The sequence below is a fragment of the Gekko japonicus genome, unplaced genomic scaffold (genome assembly GCF_001447785.1).
Source record: "Gekko japonicus isolate JY-2015 unplaced genomic scaffold, Gekko_japonicus_V1.1 scaffold655, whole genome shotgun sequence".
Lineage (NCBI taxonomy): Eukaryota > Metazoa > Chordata > Lepidosauria > Squamata > Gekkonidae > Gekko > Gekko japonicus.
The window spans coordinates 463326-484181 of NW_015163107.1; the positions used below are offsets into that span (position 1 = coordinate 463326).

Genomic DNA, 20856 nt, shown 5'->3' on the forward strand with positions numbered 1-20856 from the left:
GGAAAGCCGGCGGACGGAGCCTACCAGCTCCGTTCGCCGGCCTGGAGTGGGTGCCTGGTTGGGGAAAGCCAGCAGACGGAGCCTACCGGCTCCGTTCGCCGAATGCGCGCCTTACTGTATGTCCGGAAGAATGGCCTCTCTGAAGACGCTGGCTGCATGACTGGCTCCCTCCCCTCCCAGCCACCCAGCCAATGGCAGCCCAGGTTCGCTGAGGGAGCCAGTCATCGCAGGCAGCGTCTTCTGAGTGGCATTTTTTCCGCCCATACACTAACGGGGCGCATTTTAGAATTTTGGCACCCACTATTCAATTATAATAAGGGAGAGATGAGATCAATCCAATTGCATTGTTTAGTCCACTGTTTAGTCTAGCTTCAGGAAGACGATGGAAGAGTGAAATATGTGTTTTCTAGTAGAAGATACACTGACAATATTTTAAGAACAACTTCACTGAATTCCCAAGCTAGCACCATTCTCTCAATAGAAATCTTTGTGCCAAAATTGACAAAGCTACCCAACCAGCTGTCCTAAGAAATTTAGTGACTTGTAATAGATTTGCTGTTAACCACTTCTAGTGTATAGATGCACCATATAATCTCTTAAGGTTTTAGACCTTTTCAAGGAGAACTAGTTTTTAAAGGAGAACTAGGTAATCATGTTATTTTATTCCTTGGGTTCAAATAACAAACAGATCATACCAGTCACACAAGGAAAAACACTACAAAAATAGCTTTCTGTCTACTGCAGCTGGAGGAGACTGAAAATGTTTCAGAAGTTAAACATATTAGCACTGGACTGTAAGGTAAGTGCTATATCTGTCCATTCATTTGGGCTGCTGAGCACTTGTTGCCACTGAAGACATGCTTGGGAGATTGCATCTGAGGTTCTGGTTTGGAATGCTGCAAACATTGAAAAAACAAGAATTTTTAGCTTCCTTAGCTTGTGTCTTATAGGATGCAGTGGAATGAGTAACAAGCATTAGAAATGCACATTATTTTAGTTAGGATTGTATATATCAAAATAACAGGTTTTTAACTATTCTACCCATCATTTTCTGTATTTATCTTTAATGCTGACATGCAAACACTGAAGTACGGAAGCTGAGGAATAAAGCAGCTATAAAGAGAACTCTGCAAACAACTTCCACTGTCCTATGGAACTACGTTTGTTGGCTGTAAATGTTTTATGAGTTCCCCATGAAAGCTGCCCTCCTAATACACTTGAAACTAGCTGATGCCTATATCAGTATCGTTCTTACCGCAAAATCCTAATTAATCTGCCAATACCTGTGCCTAACTTGAAACCAACATTGCACAATGTGCATTTTCAGTGCTGAAATCCAGGGAAAGAAGGAAGGTTTTGAATCAGTCAGATTCAGCATAGCTTAATGTGCTTCCTGGGCTAGCAGTTCTCTTTGCATGCTAGGCCCTTCACCAAACACTATAACAGCACTGAGGATGATTCAAGAATCAGTCTTGCACTGCACATCTTTACAGTGAATGCAGTAGCTACCACCATCCAATAAACATATTGACTGCATGTAAACTGTCTCAGCTTTTGTTTATAGGGCATCTACGATATGATTTCCTTTAGCCACTGATCTAGCTTCAAAATATTTAATTACAGCATTTGTAAAGCCTCCATGTTTGACTTGATTGCACGAGTCTTTGGCAGTAGAGAGAAGAAGAGTTTGCTACAGGGAAAGCCTACCAGGGGACAAAGCAGGCAGAGAGCAGCTCCAGTTAACATTGCTAAAGATGTGACCGTTTTGCTTTTATCACTTCGTCAAAGAAAAAATTATCAGAGGGAACCCAGGGAATAATGGAGAAATGCAACAGGTTAATTCAGCCTGCAACAACTAGGCCAGTGGTTCTCTGTCGCTGGCCTCTGAAAGGCAATACAGACAGCTGTCGGGAGAGAGCTGACTCTCTCCTCCTAGTATATGTACCTTAGCTAGAGGCCAAGTATCCACATTCATTGTTAGTTGTCTAGGCTGGGGTTCCAGCTAGGTTTTCCCAAATGTTTGCTCCTTGGTGTGTTGGGACCAGTGTTCCCTCTAAGCTGAGTTAGTGTGAGCTAGCTCACAGTTTTTTAGCCTCCCGCTCACGCATTTTTGTCTGAGCTCAGGAAGGAGGGCTCCAGAGCAAACCAATTTATGCAGTAGCCAAATTGCTTGCTCACAACTTTAATGCCAGGAGCTCACAAAGTAGAATTTTTGCTCACAAGACTCCACAGCTTAGAGGGGGCATTGGTTGGGAGACCCATGTTCATCCATTTCAGAACCTCTTGTATAGAATGAAGCCTCAGGGAGGCAGCCAAAGAACCAGAGAGCTGATTCCCACAAAGTGTATAATTTCTCTCCTAGCCCAGCCTGCCCCACCCCCTTTCAGAGGGAAATACAAGTATGGTTGACAAAAAGAATCCAAACATTGCCATGAATGCCCCCCAGCCTCATACATTACTTTCCCCCATTGGCTATAGTGGGGGAGCAACAGGAACAATGACTCTTATTTCTTTTCCTTGTCTGTGTATTGCCACCTGAAGACCTACTGGGGGGGTAGTTTGAGAATCTTAGAACTAAAATGGGCCCAGTCTGCATAAACTTTCAAGGCTGCGGATCTAATGAAAAGAAATCTACATGTGTCTTTAGAAGCATTGTACAGAAGCAGCATATGCTTCTCCTTTCACTTTTAGATGATTAATTTGAAACAGACACTCTAAGTGGTTTCAGCTCCAGCCCCATGAACTGCCTTAGCAGAAGACCTTGGATTTTTGCCTTTTTCTTTAAGAACTCCACAGCTGCAGACAATAATTAGCTGCCAGCCCTTGAGGGAGGGGGGTGACAGCTTGATATCGGATGTTTTTGGGCAGGTTTTTTACTTACCTTTCCAGGCCACGGGGGCCAAAAAAGCAGGGAACCCTGTGAATTTCGGCGCGTCTGATACTCACTGCTGGAGTGCAGTGAGTAGTAATTTTGTAATCATCTCCAATAAATATTGTTGTGATCTTCTAACATTTGAACTGTGGAACGGCGTTGTTACTGGGTGACTCCCTCCCCTTGTCCAGAGGCGAACCGGAGATTAAAGAGGTGAGCTTTTTAAGCATAAACTGCTTGGAATGTTGACGGAGAAAAACCAGTCACTCTTTGCCAGACTGAGACCTTGAGCCCTATCAGGCGTTGGCAGAAGAACCGAGAGAGTGGCTCCCGGTTCACACAAGCATTAATGGGGCTTTTTCAGCATAACAGACTGCAGTCTTAGGTAGTAGTGGGTCTGTACACCAGTTTGCTTTAATTTTATCCAACCGACATGGCACAAACTGGCAATACGGATGGTATCCTCCATCTGTTACACAGAAATTAATAGTAGAGTCTACCCTACAGGGTTGTTGTAAGGGTTACAACAAGATAGCATATGAGCAGCACCTTGAATACTCTCAGCTAATACGTACATACAGGTTATTGGGATAGTTAAAAGTGCAGAATTAAGATCTGGGTAACCAACTCTGCAAAAGAAATGATTTAATGCTAACTCAATGAGTAGGCTCTCCATGGATAGGTAAGTTGCCACAAGGTCTCCAGCCACAGAGACAGTTTTAGAGTTCTCTAAACATGGGGAACTCAAGCTAATTTGGGGATTAGCCCCTCCCCCAACATTGATGGTAATATGGCTACCAAGCCCCGCCCCAAAGCACCAGAGTTCAGGCATTTTGAGCTGCCATAGGACCAGCCACCAGGAGGAGGCAGCAAGGGTGGGAAAGGTCATCCCAGGGCTGGGCAGAGCCACAACAGGCAGCCAGGTGAAAAATTGGACTTCTTTTCCTTGTGGGTCCCCTCTTATGTTTAATCTGGTGCTTTCTCCTAAAGCATTTCACATTCACATCTCAAACAATCCTTACAACTGGGGGGGAGGCAAAGAAGATGGGAACCTGTGTATTTATGGCTGCAGTTATATTTGAACAAGAGCCCTCCTGGCTAGTAGCTCATTCTCTCACTGTGCTATTGTCGTTGGAGCAACATGGCATTACTGTGATGTGTGTCATATTCGATATATCCGTTCCTTGACACTTGGGGCTTTTGGGGGTTGTTTTGCTTTGTCTTTTACAATAACTTACTTGTTCCAAGCCTTGCACCACCCAAAAACTGATCGCGTAAGCCAAAAGGTGCTTGATTCCAGACAGTTAAGTCCAGGCAAGACTGCTGCAGCTGAGACGCGGTAACCCCATTAAAGACGAACAAGTGTTTCCATTGTGGATGGGCTTGTTTCTTCAGCACAGGAGTCCTTTGTTTCATGTCATGTTGCCCCAGGACGCAAAGGCAGCTTCCAAAAAGAGATTTAGAAAGCATGCAGTGAGTTTCAGAACAGGAGGATGCTGGAGCACAAGCTTAGCAAAGTTAGAAACTTAGTAAGACTGCTGGATTTCAACAGGAGCACTGAGCACACCAGTACCTCTTTCCTACTGAAAGCAACAGGATGGGAAAGTGTCTGATGTAGGCTGAATTGTGTCCGTATCTGACAGAACGAAAGACTTGTGGCACTGAAGACAAGTGTATTTTATTGTGGCATGGACTTTCATAGATGAAGGCACCAGGCTCTAGCCTATGCAACCCACAAACTGATTACGCATCCAGGTCCCATGCTGTCATGTTTTCTGTGACAGGCAAACATGGCTGTCTAGGGTCCCAACCAAGGGTAATGAAGCTTTCTTCTAAGTTAAAAAAAAACCCTTCATACTGTGATAAATCTAATATAATCATTGTCAACCATACCTTTTAACAAATGAGTTCAGTAGGCCATCAGGTCTTATCATTGGCAAATTTTTGGCTTCAAGTACTATAAGATGGAGCTGGTAGCGAGGATCAGTTTTGTCTTCCATCACTGCAAAAGGAAACGTTGCTTAAACTGAAAGAAGGATTAAGGCTAGAAAACGTTTAGAGTAGAATTTTCAGGGTCCTGTGTCTCCAGACAATGGACAGAGGGTTGTGCTAGGGGAGCAGCAGACCCGGAGGCACCTGCTTGAATGTGGAGTGCCTCAAGGGGCAGTACTCTCCCCGATGCTATTTAATATATATATGCGCCCCCTCGCCCAGATTGTCCGGAGGTATGGGCTTGGGTGTCATCAATATGCAGATGACACCCAGCTCTATCTGATGTTGGGCGGCCAGTCAGACTCCGACCCAGAAGATCTTCAACGGCCTCTACAGGCCGTGGCTGGGTGGCTCAGGCTGAGCCGGCTGAAGTTGAACCCAGCGAAGACGGAGGTCCTGTGCCTGGGTCGGGGTGGTATGGGATTGGGGCTCCCACTCCCGGCCTTCGATGGGGCTCCTCTGGTGCCAGCTTCGGAGGTTAGGAGTTTGGGGGTGCTCCTGGACCCCACCTTAACGATGGAGGCCCAGGAAGCGGCCACTGCCAGAGCAGCCGTTTATCATCTTTGGCTGGTGTGGCAGTTGGTCCCCTTCCTTAGCCGCGACGATCTGGCCACAGTGATCCATGCGATGGTCACCTCGAGGCTAGACTACTGTAACGCTCTCTACATGGGGCTGCCTTTGTCGCAAATTCACTATAGCGTACCGGATTCACTTCAAAGTGCTGGTGCTTACCTTTAAAGCCCTACATGGCCAGGGTCCGACATACCTGAGGGACCGCCTTTCCCCATATAGGCCCCAAAGAGCACTTCGGTTGGGGTCACAACACCGTTTAGTGACCCCGGGCCCTAAAGAGGCCAGGCTAGCTACCACGAGGGCCTGGTCCTTTTCGGTGGCGGCCCCTGTCTGGTGGAATGAGCTCCCGGAGGAGATCAGGGCTCTGCGGGACCTTTTACAGTTCCGCAGAGCCTACAAGACAGAGCTCTTCCGCCAGGCTTTTGAATAGGGGCCGCCGCCACCACTACCACCACCGCAAAACTGCGGAGCAGGACCGCTGGGGTGGGCTGATGAGTAATTGGAACATCACGGCTCATGGCGTCCCCCTTCTGACTTTTGACCTCTGACCTCCTCCTGATATGCAATGGAGAGTGCGCAATTTTAGTCCTTCATGTATTCTGTGAGTTGTCAATGTTTTTAGCTTCTGTGTTTTAATTCATCTGTTTTATAGCACTTTGTGCCTTGTAAGCCGCCCTGATCCTGCATGCGGGGAGGGCGGGATAAAAATGGGAATAAATAAATAAATTCATGTAAAAATAACAGAAAGTGCTGTGACAGCTTCTAGAGGTGAATTGATCCGTGGCACAAGCAGAAAAGCCAAAAGCACATACATAGGTTGCAGTCCACCCAGAGATGTGAAAACACCCCACCACCACTACAGCAGTAGTAGCAAGTGGCACAGGAACAGTGTCTACATGCCCTGTTCTCACACCATTGGATCTGCTGCCACTCCCATCACACTTACCCATTTCATTGGGGTCCCCACAGCCTGCAACACCCCCCCTTAATGCCCTTGTTCTTTTTTCTCCCACCTATGCTGTAGTTCTACAAACCAGCTCAGTAAAGGAGCAAGGGAGAAAAGGTCTTTCAAGAGGCAGGGATGGGGGGATGCAGCACTCAGCACAGCCATCTTGAAGGCAGAGCACTCTGCCCTCATTAGCATGGCAGCTGTGAGTTAGCATCCAGATGGACACTGCACCCACAGCCACCCTGCAGTGTTTCTTTCACTTCAGAGGAAATGAGGTGAATGGCCACCTTGTATGGCCTAATGATCAGGTTAGCCCTATTCTGGGAACTTTCATCACTAGTAGTGCTATGAACATATACTAGAATCCAAATCAGAGTAATGAATGTTATGTAAGAGGTCTATGTCAATTTCATTCAATTTTTTTTAAAAAGCTGTGAGGATCTGGAAAGTTCAGATATGCCTAACACCAGGGTACAGGAAACCCAGAGAACTGTACCATATCCAACACTCAAATAACTAGGTGGGTGCAAACTGAAGTTACCATGGAATTCCCATGTTTTCCAGTGCTACTCTTCTAGGTTTTTACATATACTATTGAAAAATTAACATTGCTTACATTCCTGTTAAACAGGGGCAGCAGGTGGGGGGGGGGAGGTTATAGTACACCCTGCAAACGTAACCTTGAGCCCAAAGCCAAATCGTTTAGGAGGCTTCAATGGGAAAGCAAGGGAAGATTTTTTAAAAAAAATACAGCTGGAGAAAGAGATCAAGGCCTAGCTCTCACAAAAACAGATGAAATGTTAAAATTGTGTCAGGACTGTACCACTTCAGACTATAGGTATAAGAGTTTTGCTCTGTACAAAAAAAAATCTCAATGCAAAGGAAATTACCATGTCTAGAGAACCTCCAGTTTCCAATATGTGGGAAATATTTTATATGGACAAACATTCAGTCATGGAACCCTTACTTGTTACATGGAACCTAAGGGACCGCCTTTCCCCATACGTTCCCCCAAGGGCACTGCGGTCGGGGAGTCAACATCTCCTGGAAATTCCAGGCCACAGGGATATTAAATTTGCTGTTAACAGAGCCAGGGCATTTTCGGTGGCGGCTCCTACCTGGTGGAAGGAGCTCCCGGAGGAGATCCGGGCCCTGCGGGACCTCTCTCAGTTCCGCAGGGCCTGTAAGATGGAGCTCTTCCACCAGGCTTTTGAGTAGGAGCCGCCACCACTACTATTCCACCACCGCTATGTATGCAGCATCGCACCACTACCACCAATATGTGGTTTCATCGGGGTGCGAGGTGACCCTGGAAGGAGAAGGGATGACAGGTTACTGGAACATTGCCATTGGACTAAGATCTACCCCATCTTGCGATAAATGGAGCACTGACACTTTGTTGTTGTATTATATTGTTTTATTGTTTTAGGCTGTTTTTATCTGTTTTAATTCTGGCACTTGTGCCTCGTTGTTAGCTGCCCTGAGCCTTCGGGGAGGGCTGGATATAAATCCGAAAACAAATAAATAAATAGAAGTGGTACAGTCCAGGAAGAGGTTCAGCACCTCATCCGCTCTTTGTAAGGGGGGTGCTGATGATGCAAAGAGAGGACCGTGCGACTGTCTTGCAACCAAACTGTTGTATTTTGTCTCAGTGCAAGCGGCGAGACTGTATGATGCCTTGAACAATTAGTGATTTTTGCTTTTTAAAGGCTTTAAACAGATTGGCTCAGGATATTAACAGTAAAATAAATGCATACAATGTTTTGTATTTTCTTTCATCTGATCTTCATATTCAGAGTTGTTATGCAGGGAAGGTGAAACCAGCTTTGCACGTACCAGAAGTTGTCCACTGTAGTGAATAATGTTATCTTTAGACTTTTCAGCCTGAACCCAAAGTTGAGAGAGGAACACGCATGAAAAGATTTGACAGCTTGTGAGCACTCCCCTCCTCTCAGGATTTACTCACATGATCAGCTGAGGTTGCTGTTATGAAGAGATTAAAAAATGGAAGCTTACCTGTGGTAATTACAGCAATTATATGAGATAATTGTCTGCATATTTGGCCTGGCCTCCCCTTTCTCTGATCTACCTATCGAACTAGAACTGCTAGTAGATCTCAATCTAAATCAGACTGGGAATCCCAGTAATGGTATTTAGCTAAACTCACTTTCAAGGCGCAAAAGATGCCCTACCACTTCCACTGACATGACAATCTGCTACACTACCCTTTAGAGTACTTTATCGGTATTTTTCAGATATATTTGGGTCACTGGTTGGTATCCAAGATTTTCCCAGATACCAGGAAATGGGTCCTGAAAAATCCCAGAAATAGTCAGGCTACAGCCAGAGTTTTAAGGCTCTCGGGACCAATTTTTCTTTATGTTTTCTGTGTGTCTCTGTCTTCCCGGGGCTTGGTATCTGCTTGCCACATTGGTTTGGCTTTGATTCTGTCCTTTTTGGGGGGAATGGTCTTGCAACATTGTATTATTTGTGTGAGTTGGTTTGTGTGAGATTTATGGTTTGCAGCTGATTCTTGGATTGTACATTGGCATAGATTCTCTAATTTTACATATTTTGGCCTTGCAGCACCATTCCTACTTGGTTTGGCTTGGATGATTCTCTGGTTTGACATTGGGATTGGAGTCTTGGGTTGTACATTTGTTCTGTTAGGCTTGCTATATTGTCCCGTGCTTCTATCAGAGTTCCCTGATTCTGCACTGGTTCTTTGAGCTTGTTGGTTCTGTCTGCTTTGAGAGTGTGACGGACAGCTTAGGTTCTGCCTCTCCCTAAGAGTGACTAATGAGAGCTGATGGAATGGTCGGGAGAGATGGTAGGGAAACAGCAGTTGGGAGTTGGCAACTTAGGAGTCAGGGAGTAGAGAGTATGTCTGGCTGAGTGAAGCTGTGGCAAAGAGCAGCTTAAATCTAACTCGAAAGAAAAGTCAATTTGTAATAAAAGATCCCAAATGCTGGAATAGGGAAACGGTTCAAAAGTTCAATGGAAAAGAAATGTTGTAACCTCTACCTTACTTTCTTCAAGTTATGTTCAAAAGATAAATAAAAGTTAACTCCGTTTATTTAACCCTGTGAGCTGCTTGTCTCAAAGAAAGTAACACACATACACATACACAAGCTAAAATCTTGCTCCCTATATATTTTAGGATATGAACAGTGGCAGTATGTGAATGGAAGAGTGTTTGAGTCCCCAATACCAATAGGTCCAGTGGCACCTTTAAGGCCAACAAAGTTTTATTCAAGGTATAAGCTTTTGTGTGCAGCTTTCGTGTGTCTTCAGATACAATGAAATGGAAATTACTAGTCCATATATATAGGTAGAGAGTGAGCAGTAAACTAGCATATAACATAATGAAGATGTTTAACCGATTCAAGCACCAAACAGGAATAACAACCTTCGTTTATTTGGTTACCATTTGTTTGGGTTTAATTCTGGGGGGAAACACAGTGAAGGAAATAAATATGTCAGACTTGGAGATTGGTGGGCAGATGTAACCTCCTTAATTGTGAAATGCTGAGAGCAATTCACTTAGACCCTGCCATTACACTCCATCTATCTCTTCTCAAGCATGGAGGTGACCTTGCAGCATCTTTTTTCTTTGAAGTGGGGTGATTGACTGTGTAGAGATTCCCCCAGAGTTAAACCCAAACAAATGGTAGCCAAATAAACTAAGGCCCCGTTCACATGGCGAATTTGCCGCAGGAGAGCCACAATCGAATGGCAGAGTTTCCGGGCGCGATCACTTTGCAACATCTGGCAAGTGGAGTGCACCCGTGGCCAACCCGTGGTATACCGTCAAAAATGCAGAGTTAAAAAAATACCTGGTCGAAGGTAATAGCAACTGGTTTGCCACGGGCTGCCTCCGGAATGCGTTGGTGTGATTACGCCGGTGCGTCACTTTTCCCTCCAGCCCCTCGTTGACGCAGAGGGAAGGTACCGTGGCATGCCACCAACGCATAGGATCGTGTTATGGTGCGTTAAATTGCGGCGGCGCAAATAGCCATGCCTCCCCCCACTTGTTATTCCTGTTTGGTCCTTGAATCTGTTAAACATCTTCATTATGCTGGATGCTAATTTACTGCTTATCCTCTACCTATATGTACGGACTGGTAACTTCCATTTCATTGTATCTGAAGAAGTGTGCTTTGCACACAAAAGATTATACCTTGAATAAAACTAATTTGGTCGTAAAGGTGCCACTGGACTCAAACTTTGTTCTGCTGCTTCAGACAAACATGGCTACCCACCTAGCTCTGTGAAGTGTTTGTGAGAGGAGAGAGTATTAAAGGGGGCTGGGCTACCCTGTCTGCTGCTGTCTCCATGAGTGAGAGGACAGAAATACGAAATGGTCATGGCTCTCTCTATATTGTAGAAGAGACAAGAAGGGTAGCTGTGTGACAGCCTGACCTTCTTGTAACCCTGACCCTGTATGAGAGAGGTTGTGGAGGGTGGTAGGAACTCTGTGTGAGTGGGGAAGGGTTGTCACAGAGAGGCTTTTGGCCAGGGGTTGTTTTGCTTGCTCTTGTGTCTTTGGCTATTCCTTGCTCTAGAGAAAGCACAGAATTACACTCCCCTCATAGCTTAGAGGTAAAGATGCTGAGCTGCAGACTGGAAGGTCTGTAGTTCAGCGGATTGAGACCCGAGTGCCGCATGATGGAGTGAGCTCCCATCTCTGGTCCCAGCTCCTGCCAACCTAGCAGTTTGAAAGCAAGAAATTGCAAGTAGATAAACAGGTACCGCCTCGGTGGGAAGGCAACAGCGTTCTGTGTGCCTCAGTGTTTAGTCATGCCGGCCACATGACCACGGAAACGTCTTTGGACAGAGCTGGCTCTTTGGCTTGGAAACGGAGATGAGCACTGCCCCCTAGAGTCGGATTCGACTGGCTTTCGAGCAAGGGAAACCTTTACCTTTACATAGCAAACAGTGGAAGATGGCTGGGGGGGGCACCTTGTTCAGGGACCAATAGTCCAATTCACTTGACAGGCACCAGTAGCTTTGCTGCAACGTTAGTGCAATTAGCTCAAAAAACAGCCCCTCCAACTCTATGGAAAAAGTTCTGATAAGGAATAATTGAGTCAAATAATACTGGAATCATGAAAAAGTGGATCCCAATACCAAACCAGTATTTAGAACCTGGATAACTGTGAATACCAAAAATTTTCAGCTCCCTGATACCCAAATCTGAAAAATACCAATTATTTTTTTGAGATGCACATCCCTAATATCCATCCCCTTAAATTTTAAGGACCTTTGTTTTCTATGGGATGAATTGGCCTCTGAAATGGGGAGGCCAAGTCTACCCTCTCAGTAAATAATTGGACTGGCGATCCCAACTGATTTGGGTAGACTTGGGAGGCTAGGCCGACCACCCATTCCTATGGTTAGTACAGAGGCCAAGTCTGCCTACAGAACATAATGGTCCTTTAAATTTTAAAGGGAGGGAGATGCTGCCAAACAGCTGCTTGGTGGGATTAGCTTCCTCTCTCTTACCCTTGGCTCCTGGAGTCCTGAAACACTCCAACAGATACATTTTTGTTACTCTCAGAATTTTGAGTGTTTGGGGGATCTTTCTAGATATCACTGAGCTGATCCGAAACAGCAAATTTCAGGTTCATTTTCAACTTCAGTATATCCACATCCACACCCCTATTCCCAACACTATACTATCACTATCTGTCTTTTTCATATATATTTACAGCCATGTGTGTGGTACCAGTGAAGTCCAAGGAATTCCAGTCTCTTTAACTTGCTTACAACACTAGTGTACCTTGTCAAACCAGCTCCTAATTTATGTATTTAATAAAAATGTATATCTACTACTTTAAAGCATTCTGGGCTGAGAATATGACCAAGTCTCAGTGGAGCTGTGTTGGCAACCCAAAGTCCTGGCTTAAGTATTCAGAATGGTCCATTTTAACCCCCCAAAGCACTTTGGATTTTTCTTTCTCTCTCTCTCTCTTTTTTGCTGAGTACGTGTGTGTGTGCGTACACGCGCGCGCCTGGAAGTCATGGTTGACTTCTGGTGACCCCTATTGGGGCTTGGACATTTCTGAGAGGTGGCTTGCTATTGCCTGCCTCTGTTTCCTGGCCTTGGTATTCCTTGGAGGTCTCCCATCCAAGTACTTGCCTTGGTCGGCCCTGCTTAGCTTCTGAGATCTGACGAGATCCGCAGGGCTGGCCCGTCATAGACAATTTTTAGGCAGTGGCCTGGAGCGGCCCCTTAAGAGGGGGTGCCCCGCTGGCCTGCCGCCCTGCCCCTCCCTCGCCTAAACAGGGTAGTAAATCGCAGGCTTGCCTGGGCTATTCAGGTCAGGACCAGCACTTCAAATTTTTCAAATTGCAGCACCATCAGTTTGTGGGTTAAAAAAATTATGTGAGAAGTGAATCCAAGTTTTATCATGATTCCTATTTATAATGATCATTCATATGTTTCAACTACATTTATGCACAGAGTAGGAGTGGATAAGCAAAAGCCAAAGTATAAGGTCCTGCTTCCCCTTTGCTTATTACTAGAGCAAGAAGGCAGGAAGGGGATAGTGCTGAACTCTAGCTTATCTACTAGCATAGACAGATGGGTCTTTCCGTGCTAACTCTCTTCTCAAAGAATATAAGAACTGTTTTACTGAATCAGGCCTAAGTTTGCCTAGTATCACACTCTGCTTCTAGCAACAGTCAGCTAGAGGCCCTCAGAAGATCACAAATTAGGCATGAAAACGATGGCCATCCTTTGTGACTTGTTTCCAGCATCTGGTATTCAGAGGCACATTGCCTCTGACTATGAGGGTTCCATTTGACGATCACAGCCGAAAGCTGTTGACAGACTATACTCTATGACTGAATCTAATTATTTCATAAGCCATCCAGGCTGATGGCAATCATCACATTTTATGGGAATGATGAATTCCATAATAGGATAGACGCTTACAGTATTCATCTTTGTGCGTGTAAAGTGCCATCAAGTCACGGCCAATTTATGGCGACCCCAGCAAGGGGCTTTCCAGGCAACTGAGAGGCAGAGGTGGTTCACCATTGCTTTCCTCTTCAGAGTCTTCCTTGGAAGTCTTCCTTCCAAGTACCAACCCAGCTTAGTTTCCTAGATCTGATGAGATTTAGCTATACCACACCCCCTGCCCTCCCCATCCAACTTTTTATACTGCACAAAGGAAATTTGTGTCAAAATGTTAGAAATGAAAGGAATGTGTTATACACATAGATATAAAGCTGGTTTGAATGCTTCACCTCTTGGAAGGAATAAGAACATACATAAGTAGCGCCTTGCTGGATCAGACCTGTGGTCCATCTAATCCAAGCATCGTGTCGCACACAGTAGCCAATCAGTTGCCCCAGAGGGCCAACAAACAGGGCGTAGAGGCCAAGGCCTTCTCCTGATGTTGCCTCCTAGCACTGTTAACTCACAGTTTTACTGCCTCTGAAAGTGGAGGTTCCTTTTAGTCACCATGGCACATGCTCCATGAATCTGCCTAATCCCCCTGCAAAGATATCTATGGCACTGAATTCCACAATTTACTTGTTACTTCTTAAGTGAAGCAGCACTTGTTTGTTTTGAATTTATTGCTCATCAACTTCACTGGGTGCCCCCAATTTCTAGTATAATGGGGAAGGGAACCTGTCAAGATTTTGAAAATGCAAGTATATAATGTCTATCAGATCACCCTTATCATATGCTTGTTAACCCTCCCAAAAAAACTGCAATGGCAAGGCAAAACTTTCTTTTACAGAAGCCATGCTGGTTTTCTCTCAGCAAGCTGTATTCCTTTATGTACTCAATAATTTTATCTTTAATAACAACTTCTAACTAATTCACCTGGAACAGATGTTAGGCTAGCTGGCCTGTAATTTCTTGGATTTCCTCAAGGCCCTTTTAAAAGCATTTGTGTTACATTTGATATTCTTCGATCCTATGGTTATACTGGTTAGAAGGTTAAGTGGAAAGGCAGAATAGAAATGTTTGAAATAAACAAACAAACAAATATTGTCTGCATTAAGGCACATGACATTTTAATATATATATATATCCTGAAAATTTTAAAGTTAGTAGATTTAAAATAAAGCCTAAGACACCTTTGCTTTGAGTTGATACCAACTAAAAAACTCATTTGACTTTTCTTCGAAATTCCAAGATTCAAATGGTATGACCACTTCTCCAAGGAATACTCGGCGTCTGAAAGTTCCAGAGTGCCAGACAGACACTTGAAGTTGTCGCATTTCCAGCTGGGAGTATTCAATTTTGTACTGTAATGATAAATGGAACCGGAATAAGAATGATAAGAAATCTTCCATGTAATATAATGAATTAACTAATTTCTATTAACTGCACCTCCTCCCAAACAGAGAATGAGAAATAAATCTTCCCCCCTGTCCTGAGACGACAATAAAGTACACTACAAACAGGATCAATCTTAAAAGGAAACCACTTCAGCAGCTTGTTGGGCCTCACCATTGCTTTCTGTGAACTCAGGGCACTTTAAAGCAAATCCACCAACTTGTCATGGCTGTAGTTTTGGGAGATTGTTAGTGTTGGGCAAGTTATCCTATATAGAAACTTTCTGCCATTTTGTAATTAGGGAACTCCATATAAGCTTTAGAAGAAATCCAGAGTTGCTTGGAACATCGTTTGAAAACTGTACTAAAGGGGGGTTCCGGATCCGGTCTCAATGACAGAGGGTGTGTGTAGAGCTCGCTCTCACAGCCTTTGATCCTTTTTCTTTCTATAAGGCTTTACAACGCCTCAAACTCCCTCCCATAGAGAGGGGTTTGGTAGGGGACATGCTAGGTTTAAGAGTGGGAGAGTGGCGACTCTCTCAGTTTAGCTAGGTGTCCTGAAACAAGAAAGTAAAAAGGAGCTCAGACGAGACTTGCAAGTCAGATGCACACAAGGGGAGCCCAGAGGATTCCACAGAGTTGGAAAGGAACAACCTTATAACCCTAACTTTCTGCCATTTTGTAATTGGGGAACTCCATATAAGCTTCAGAGTTGCTTGGAACATCGTTTGAAAACTGTACTAAAGGAAAGAGTTGAGGATATTATATTGCCTGGAGACAGTTTTGGAGTGGATGTGGGGTAATAAACTGAAACTTAATCCTTAATTTAAGGTGTCACCTCTTCTGAATGGGGCTGCATTTCCCTTGAAGGAACAGGTCTATAGTAGGAGGGTGCTCTTGGACCCAAGCCTACTGCTAGATAAGCAAGTGGCATCTGTTGCCAAGAGTGCTTTTTACCAGCTTCAACTGGTTAGGTTAGCCAGCTGCAGACTTTCTTGGTCAGAAAAAAATCTGGCCACTGTGGCGCATGCCCTTGTTACATCTAGAGTGGATTACTGCAATGCCGCCCTTAAAAAGTGTTTGGAAGCTTCAACTGCTACAGAACACTGCAGCCAGGATGTTAACAAGAGTGGGCTGTAGAGACCATATCACCCCAGTCTTGGCCTGTCTATACTGGCTTCCATTTTGTTTCCAGGCACAATTCAAGATGCTAGTCTTCTTGACCTTCAAAGCCCTATATGGTTTGGGACCAACATACCTGAAGGACTGCTTAATCCCTCATGCACCTGCCCAACCATTACAGTCACCTGCTTTGTGTGCCCCTTCCTTCTGAGATTAGGCAAGTGGCAACCCAGGAGAGGGACTTCTCGGTCATGGCAGCAAAATTCTGGACCTCTTTCCCCAGGGAGATTCATCTGTTCCCTTCTGTTGTTATCTTCCACCACTTAGTGAAGACTTTTTTGTTTTGTTTGGCATTCCCTCAATGATCCCTCCTTCCCAACCAATGTTTTGTTTGTATATTAACTGTTTTATATGTATTTTAACTCTTTTAACTCTTTTTGAAGTTGTTTTAATGTTTGCAAGAGGGGTTTATAATTCTTATTGCATATGTTCAGTGCAGTCAAGTCATCCAGTCTCAATAGTAGTGCTCTCCATTTTCCTAAGCAATGAAAAGTTCCATATGTGGAGTTTAGTTTCTTTCAGATGAGACTGCACTGGAGTCTTTGTAATATTTTCCTTATTTACAAATATATTTGTTTGCATATATGCCAAGCAGAGGCAAAAAGGCACTCCTGCAGAGCTGCCACCATGTATCAGGTTCTCAGAGAAAAAGGTCTTGCACTGAAAGGTGTGTCCGTCTTTCAGCCAACTCAGGGCCAAACTAGACATGATAGTGGCAGATCCACTTACAGATCTCCCACTGTTTGCAATCATGTGGGTCCCCGGTTCAATTCAGAACCATGACACAGAGGAAGGGGACAGCCTTTTTCCCCATGCCACTTTTGTGATCTAAACTTCAACCAATTTTTTTTAAACTCTGTACAATTTGAAGACTTGCAGTTTCACCTACACATATGGTCTAATTTTCTTTAAAAGGTACTCTGAATAGGCACTATGCTTATCTCACCGGGAACAAAAGGAGAAGAAACAAAAGGAGAACAATAGTATCTGACAAACTATTCTGGATGATCCTTCCTAGGAAGGTGCCGAGTTATACATAAGACCCAACAACTTTTTAAACAGCATACCCAGATGAATAATGGGATGATCAGCACTCTGAATCCAAGCACCAGTCACACAGAAGCCACAAATTAAAGTGGGTTAAGATCTGTATTTCGGTCCTAGCTAGGATAAACAGGCAGGTGAGAGCTATCATAGTACCTGAGCAGCAATAATATTTCAAAATCCCTGCAACTAAAATAACTTCCTGTTACAAGTGATATCTTCCCACTACTGTTGCTGCAAGGAGTGATTTCTGAAGTGATCTAGTGGCATTTTGATAGATATGACACCCATAGCATCGAGATAGCGCATTTGCCAAAAAAAACCAGCACACTGCTGTTAACAACTGACATTGGGTTAATGCTGAAGTCTCTGGTCATCTGTTTTGGTAGTTCAGATGGACTGACCAGATGCAAAAGGCAGAGAGGTTCTTGATATGGTTGTGTAGGAGAGGAAATTTCAGCAGATGAGCGTTTCAGGTAGGGACAAGTAATTTCAGTGACAGTTGGTTGAACTGTATCTTCTATTGAGTCATGAAAGAGAAAGGGGCCCTGAGCCATTCTAACCTTGTCCCCAACAAGCTATTTGACAGGAAGATAGGCAAATAACCCCTCTGAGAATTTTGCAAGCCCTTCAAATGCAATATTCCTGTCTATGAAGGATGAAATGTCCCTAAACTCTGGACTGATGAGTCACAATAGCCAGCAAAACTGATATCCCCCAGTGCCTTTTAATGTGACCACTGAAACGTTGTATATGTACAAGCCATTGTAACAGTGAAGAATGAGACACTGACATTAAGAAGATGAAATTTTTACAGTGGACATTAACTCCTATTGGCTTAAGTATTCAAACAGCTATATGATTAACATTTCATGAGACGCTCCATTTTTGTAAAAAATAAATTCACTCATAAATGAAAATGCAAGCGGAAGCTATCCTTTGTAAGATGCACAACCCATGTGTATTAACATTGTTCTGGACAGGCTTTGCATTGTTTAGATAGTACATCCTAGAAACTTGTGGCCATATCATCATTAAAGCAACATGCACTTTCTCTGCTCTTTCTTAAGGGGTACTTTGATTTGACTGTCCTGTACATGAACTGGCTTAAATATGGCTATAACTGATCTTTTTTCACTGGAAGTTTCCTGAAATGTCAGGGAAATTTTTGCTGTGTGAGAAACAGACTAACTAGAGAGGGAAATATCTAGACTATTGCTGTAATGTACCTTTAATGTTTCATGGAAAGCAGGATCCACTGTGTTCTTTTTGACAGCTGTCTTCCGTTTACTCTGAGGAGATTTATCAGGTAGCAAATAAGTCTTGACATATCTTGCAATTAGAGATGGAGACAGCAGTTAAGAGCAGTTAAAAAGAAGACAGGCAGGAAATAAAGCCAATGTTTGCTACTCATTAATTTCTGCAACATTCAGTGGGTTTTGTTCTTTTTTTATAAACAACTTTTATTATTGTCTAATAATATACTATATATAAAATTCCATTTTTTCTTACAGTTTTAACAGTTCTTATTTGTTACAATAAAGTGATTTAAATATTATCACACTTAAACTTTTCAGAAAAATAACAAGTCTCGATAATATGGATTAGGGATTATCTCCTTTTCTGCTAAGTATTCTACTACAGGAAACCATTGAGCTTGAAATGTTTTTGGTAGTTAAGCAGATTGGGTATGATTGATTGACACATAATTTTACTTAGAATAAAGTGATTTCATAATTTATTTTGCCACATGTGAAGTATAAGGCCTGACTGTTCTCTCCATTTTTTTGCAATTACAATTCTTGCAATTGCTAGGAGATATGAGATTAATTTTGTTTATTTGTATTTTCTCCAGAGTTCAATCAGTGGGACAGAAGAACTATCTCTGGCATTTCAGGTAGTTTGATCCCTGTTACTATATGTATATGTTTTAAAATGTAGAGCGAAATTATTTTAATAACTGGGCATTGCCACCAGCAATGCAGGCAATTCCAACTAGCCCACAGTTTTTCCTGCGTTTTAGGCTTAGTTTGGGGTTCATGCAGTGGATTCTGATCAGGCGAAGGTACCATCTGTTTATTACTTTAAAAGAATTAAAACTTATAGTAAAGATCTTAGACATCATGCTAGGAGCTTTCCAAATTTCAGGCCAATTTGTCTCTTTGATTCTGTTTTGACCATCCATATCCCATATTGTTTGATAATTTACTTTAGTTGTGTTGCACACAGAGATCAGGATTTGTATATGTTTTAAATTAGATCCTTAATATCACTGTTTGGTTTCTTGAGAATGTGAAGGCTTTTGAGAGTTGCAATGTATTAACCATATGACTCACTTGTAAATATCTATACCATGGCATTTCCCCACCAATTTTAGTTTCGTATGGCTTTTTTGTATAGTTGTCCCTTATGTACTAAGTCTATTATGCGTGTTATACCTGCTTGTCTCCATTTTTTAAATGCTAAACTTTCTTGTCCCAGGGGAAACCATTGGACTGGATGGGCCTTTGGCCTGATCCAACACTGGCGTCTCTTACGTTCTTATGTTCTTAACCATTAGCAAGGCTAACCCTCCCTATCCCCACTTGTTCCTCAAAAATGCCCTGAGATTTTGGGAACCTCTTGCTAAATTGCTAAAAATAATTACAGGGAGATATATTGACATTTAAGTGTTGATTATTTGTATGAATCAATGAGTTATTTACACCACTGTAAGAGCTTTCTTATCATGACCTTTAGGGAGGTTAAGAAAAAGGGATGAGTTACCATACTTTAAATACCCCTTAATCTCCTTTAGGAAAATCTGGGTCTCCCAATTTTCTACTCAAATAGCTAAAGGGGTTTAAATTCGCTCTCTGCCAGAAGTAAAGAACTGTAGCTTACAGGAAAAAGAAAAATTCAAACCAATAGAATTTATAAACAGGTTTCAATCCAGTTTAACATGATATAGGTAGAAATGGAGAAAAAAGATGGAGCAAAGGCGTGGCTGTTCGATACTGCGGTGAACATGGATTAAAAGGAGACTGCAGAAAGGACCTATTAGGTAAAGGTAAAGGTTCCCTTGCTCGAAAGCCAGTCGAGTCCGACTCTAGGGTTTCGGTGCTCATCTCCGTTTCAAAGCCGAAGAGCCAGCGGTGTCCGAAGACGTTTCTGTGGTCATGTGGCCAGCATGACTAAACACCAAGGTGCACGGAACGCTGTTACCTTCCCACCGAAGTGGCACCTATTTATCTACTTGCAATTTCTTGCTTTCGAACTTCTAGGTTGACAGGAGCTGGAACTAGAGACAGGAGCTCACTCCGTCAGGCGGCAACTCGGTTCTCGAACGGCTGAACTACTGACCTTCCACAGCCTGCAGTTCAGTGTCTTAACCACTTGAGCCACCGCAGCTCCAAGGACCTATTAGTCAGGTTCAATTTTCTCCTATGGCTAGTGTTTCTTTCAATTTAAAGAAATTGACTCAAATTCTTTAAAAAATGACAAATGACACTGCTCTAAATCACACTTACTTGTCCAGACTGCTTTACAAATCTATGTCTAGGGAAGTACAATCTGTAACTTGGTTTCTTCCTAAACAACTCATTCTTTTGCCCCCTTCTGGCCAGTAAATGTTTGCAGCAAAATAAATTTCTCCAAATATACCCCTGTATAGCTGGAAGTTAAATAGATGATTTAAATTGGTTTGGGCCCACATTAGTCCCTGTAGACGAATGCAATGGCTGCCTTCCCCCCTGCACATGTAAAAGAAAAGAAACTTACGGATTGCATTTTTTCTTTCTCTCCTCTCCATAAGCCAAATTCTTGCAGGCCTTGATGCGTATTTCTAACATGCTAGTGTTGAAAATATACCTGATGGCAAATTCTATTTCACCACTGACATCAACTTTATCAAAGTCGCCAGCCTCACTGCAAGTACTGTTTATGCTATACAAACTGCCCTGTAAAA

The 20856-nt window shown here is 43.3% G+C and overlaps 1 protein-coding gene across 1 annotated transcript in view; it reads right to left on the reverse strand.

Moving 5' to 3' along the window:
* Positions 1 to 765: 765 nt before the first annotated feature.
* Positions 766 to 20856, reverse strand: part of SYTL3 (synaptotagmin like 3) — a 41846-nt gene continuing 21755 nt past the window's right edge. Inside the window, exons 9-15 of the mRNA XM_015406787.1 lie at positions 20670 to 20848; positions 18140 to 18242; positions 14484 to 14654; positions 8186 to 8270; positions 4766 to 4868; positions 4111 to 4316; positions 766 to 896 (exon numbers count right to left, since the gene is read on the reverse strand). Coding sequence (XP_015262273.1) covers positions 766 to 896; positions 4111 to 4316; positions 4766 to 4868; positions 8186 to 8270; positions 14484 to 14654; positions 18140 to 18242; positions 20670 to 20848 — 978 coding nt within the window. The remainder of the gene's footprint in view (positions 897 to 4110; positions 4317 to 4765; positions 4869 to 8185; positions 8271 to 14483; positions 14655 to 18139; positions 18243 to 20669; positions 20849 to 20856) is intronic.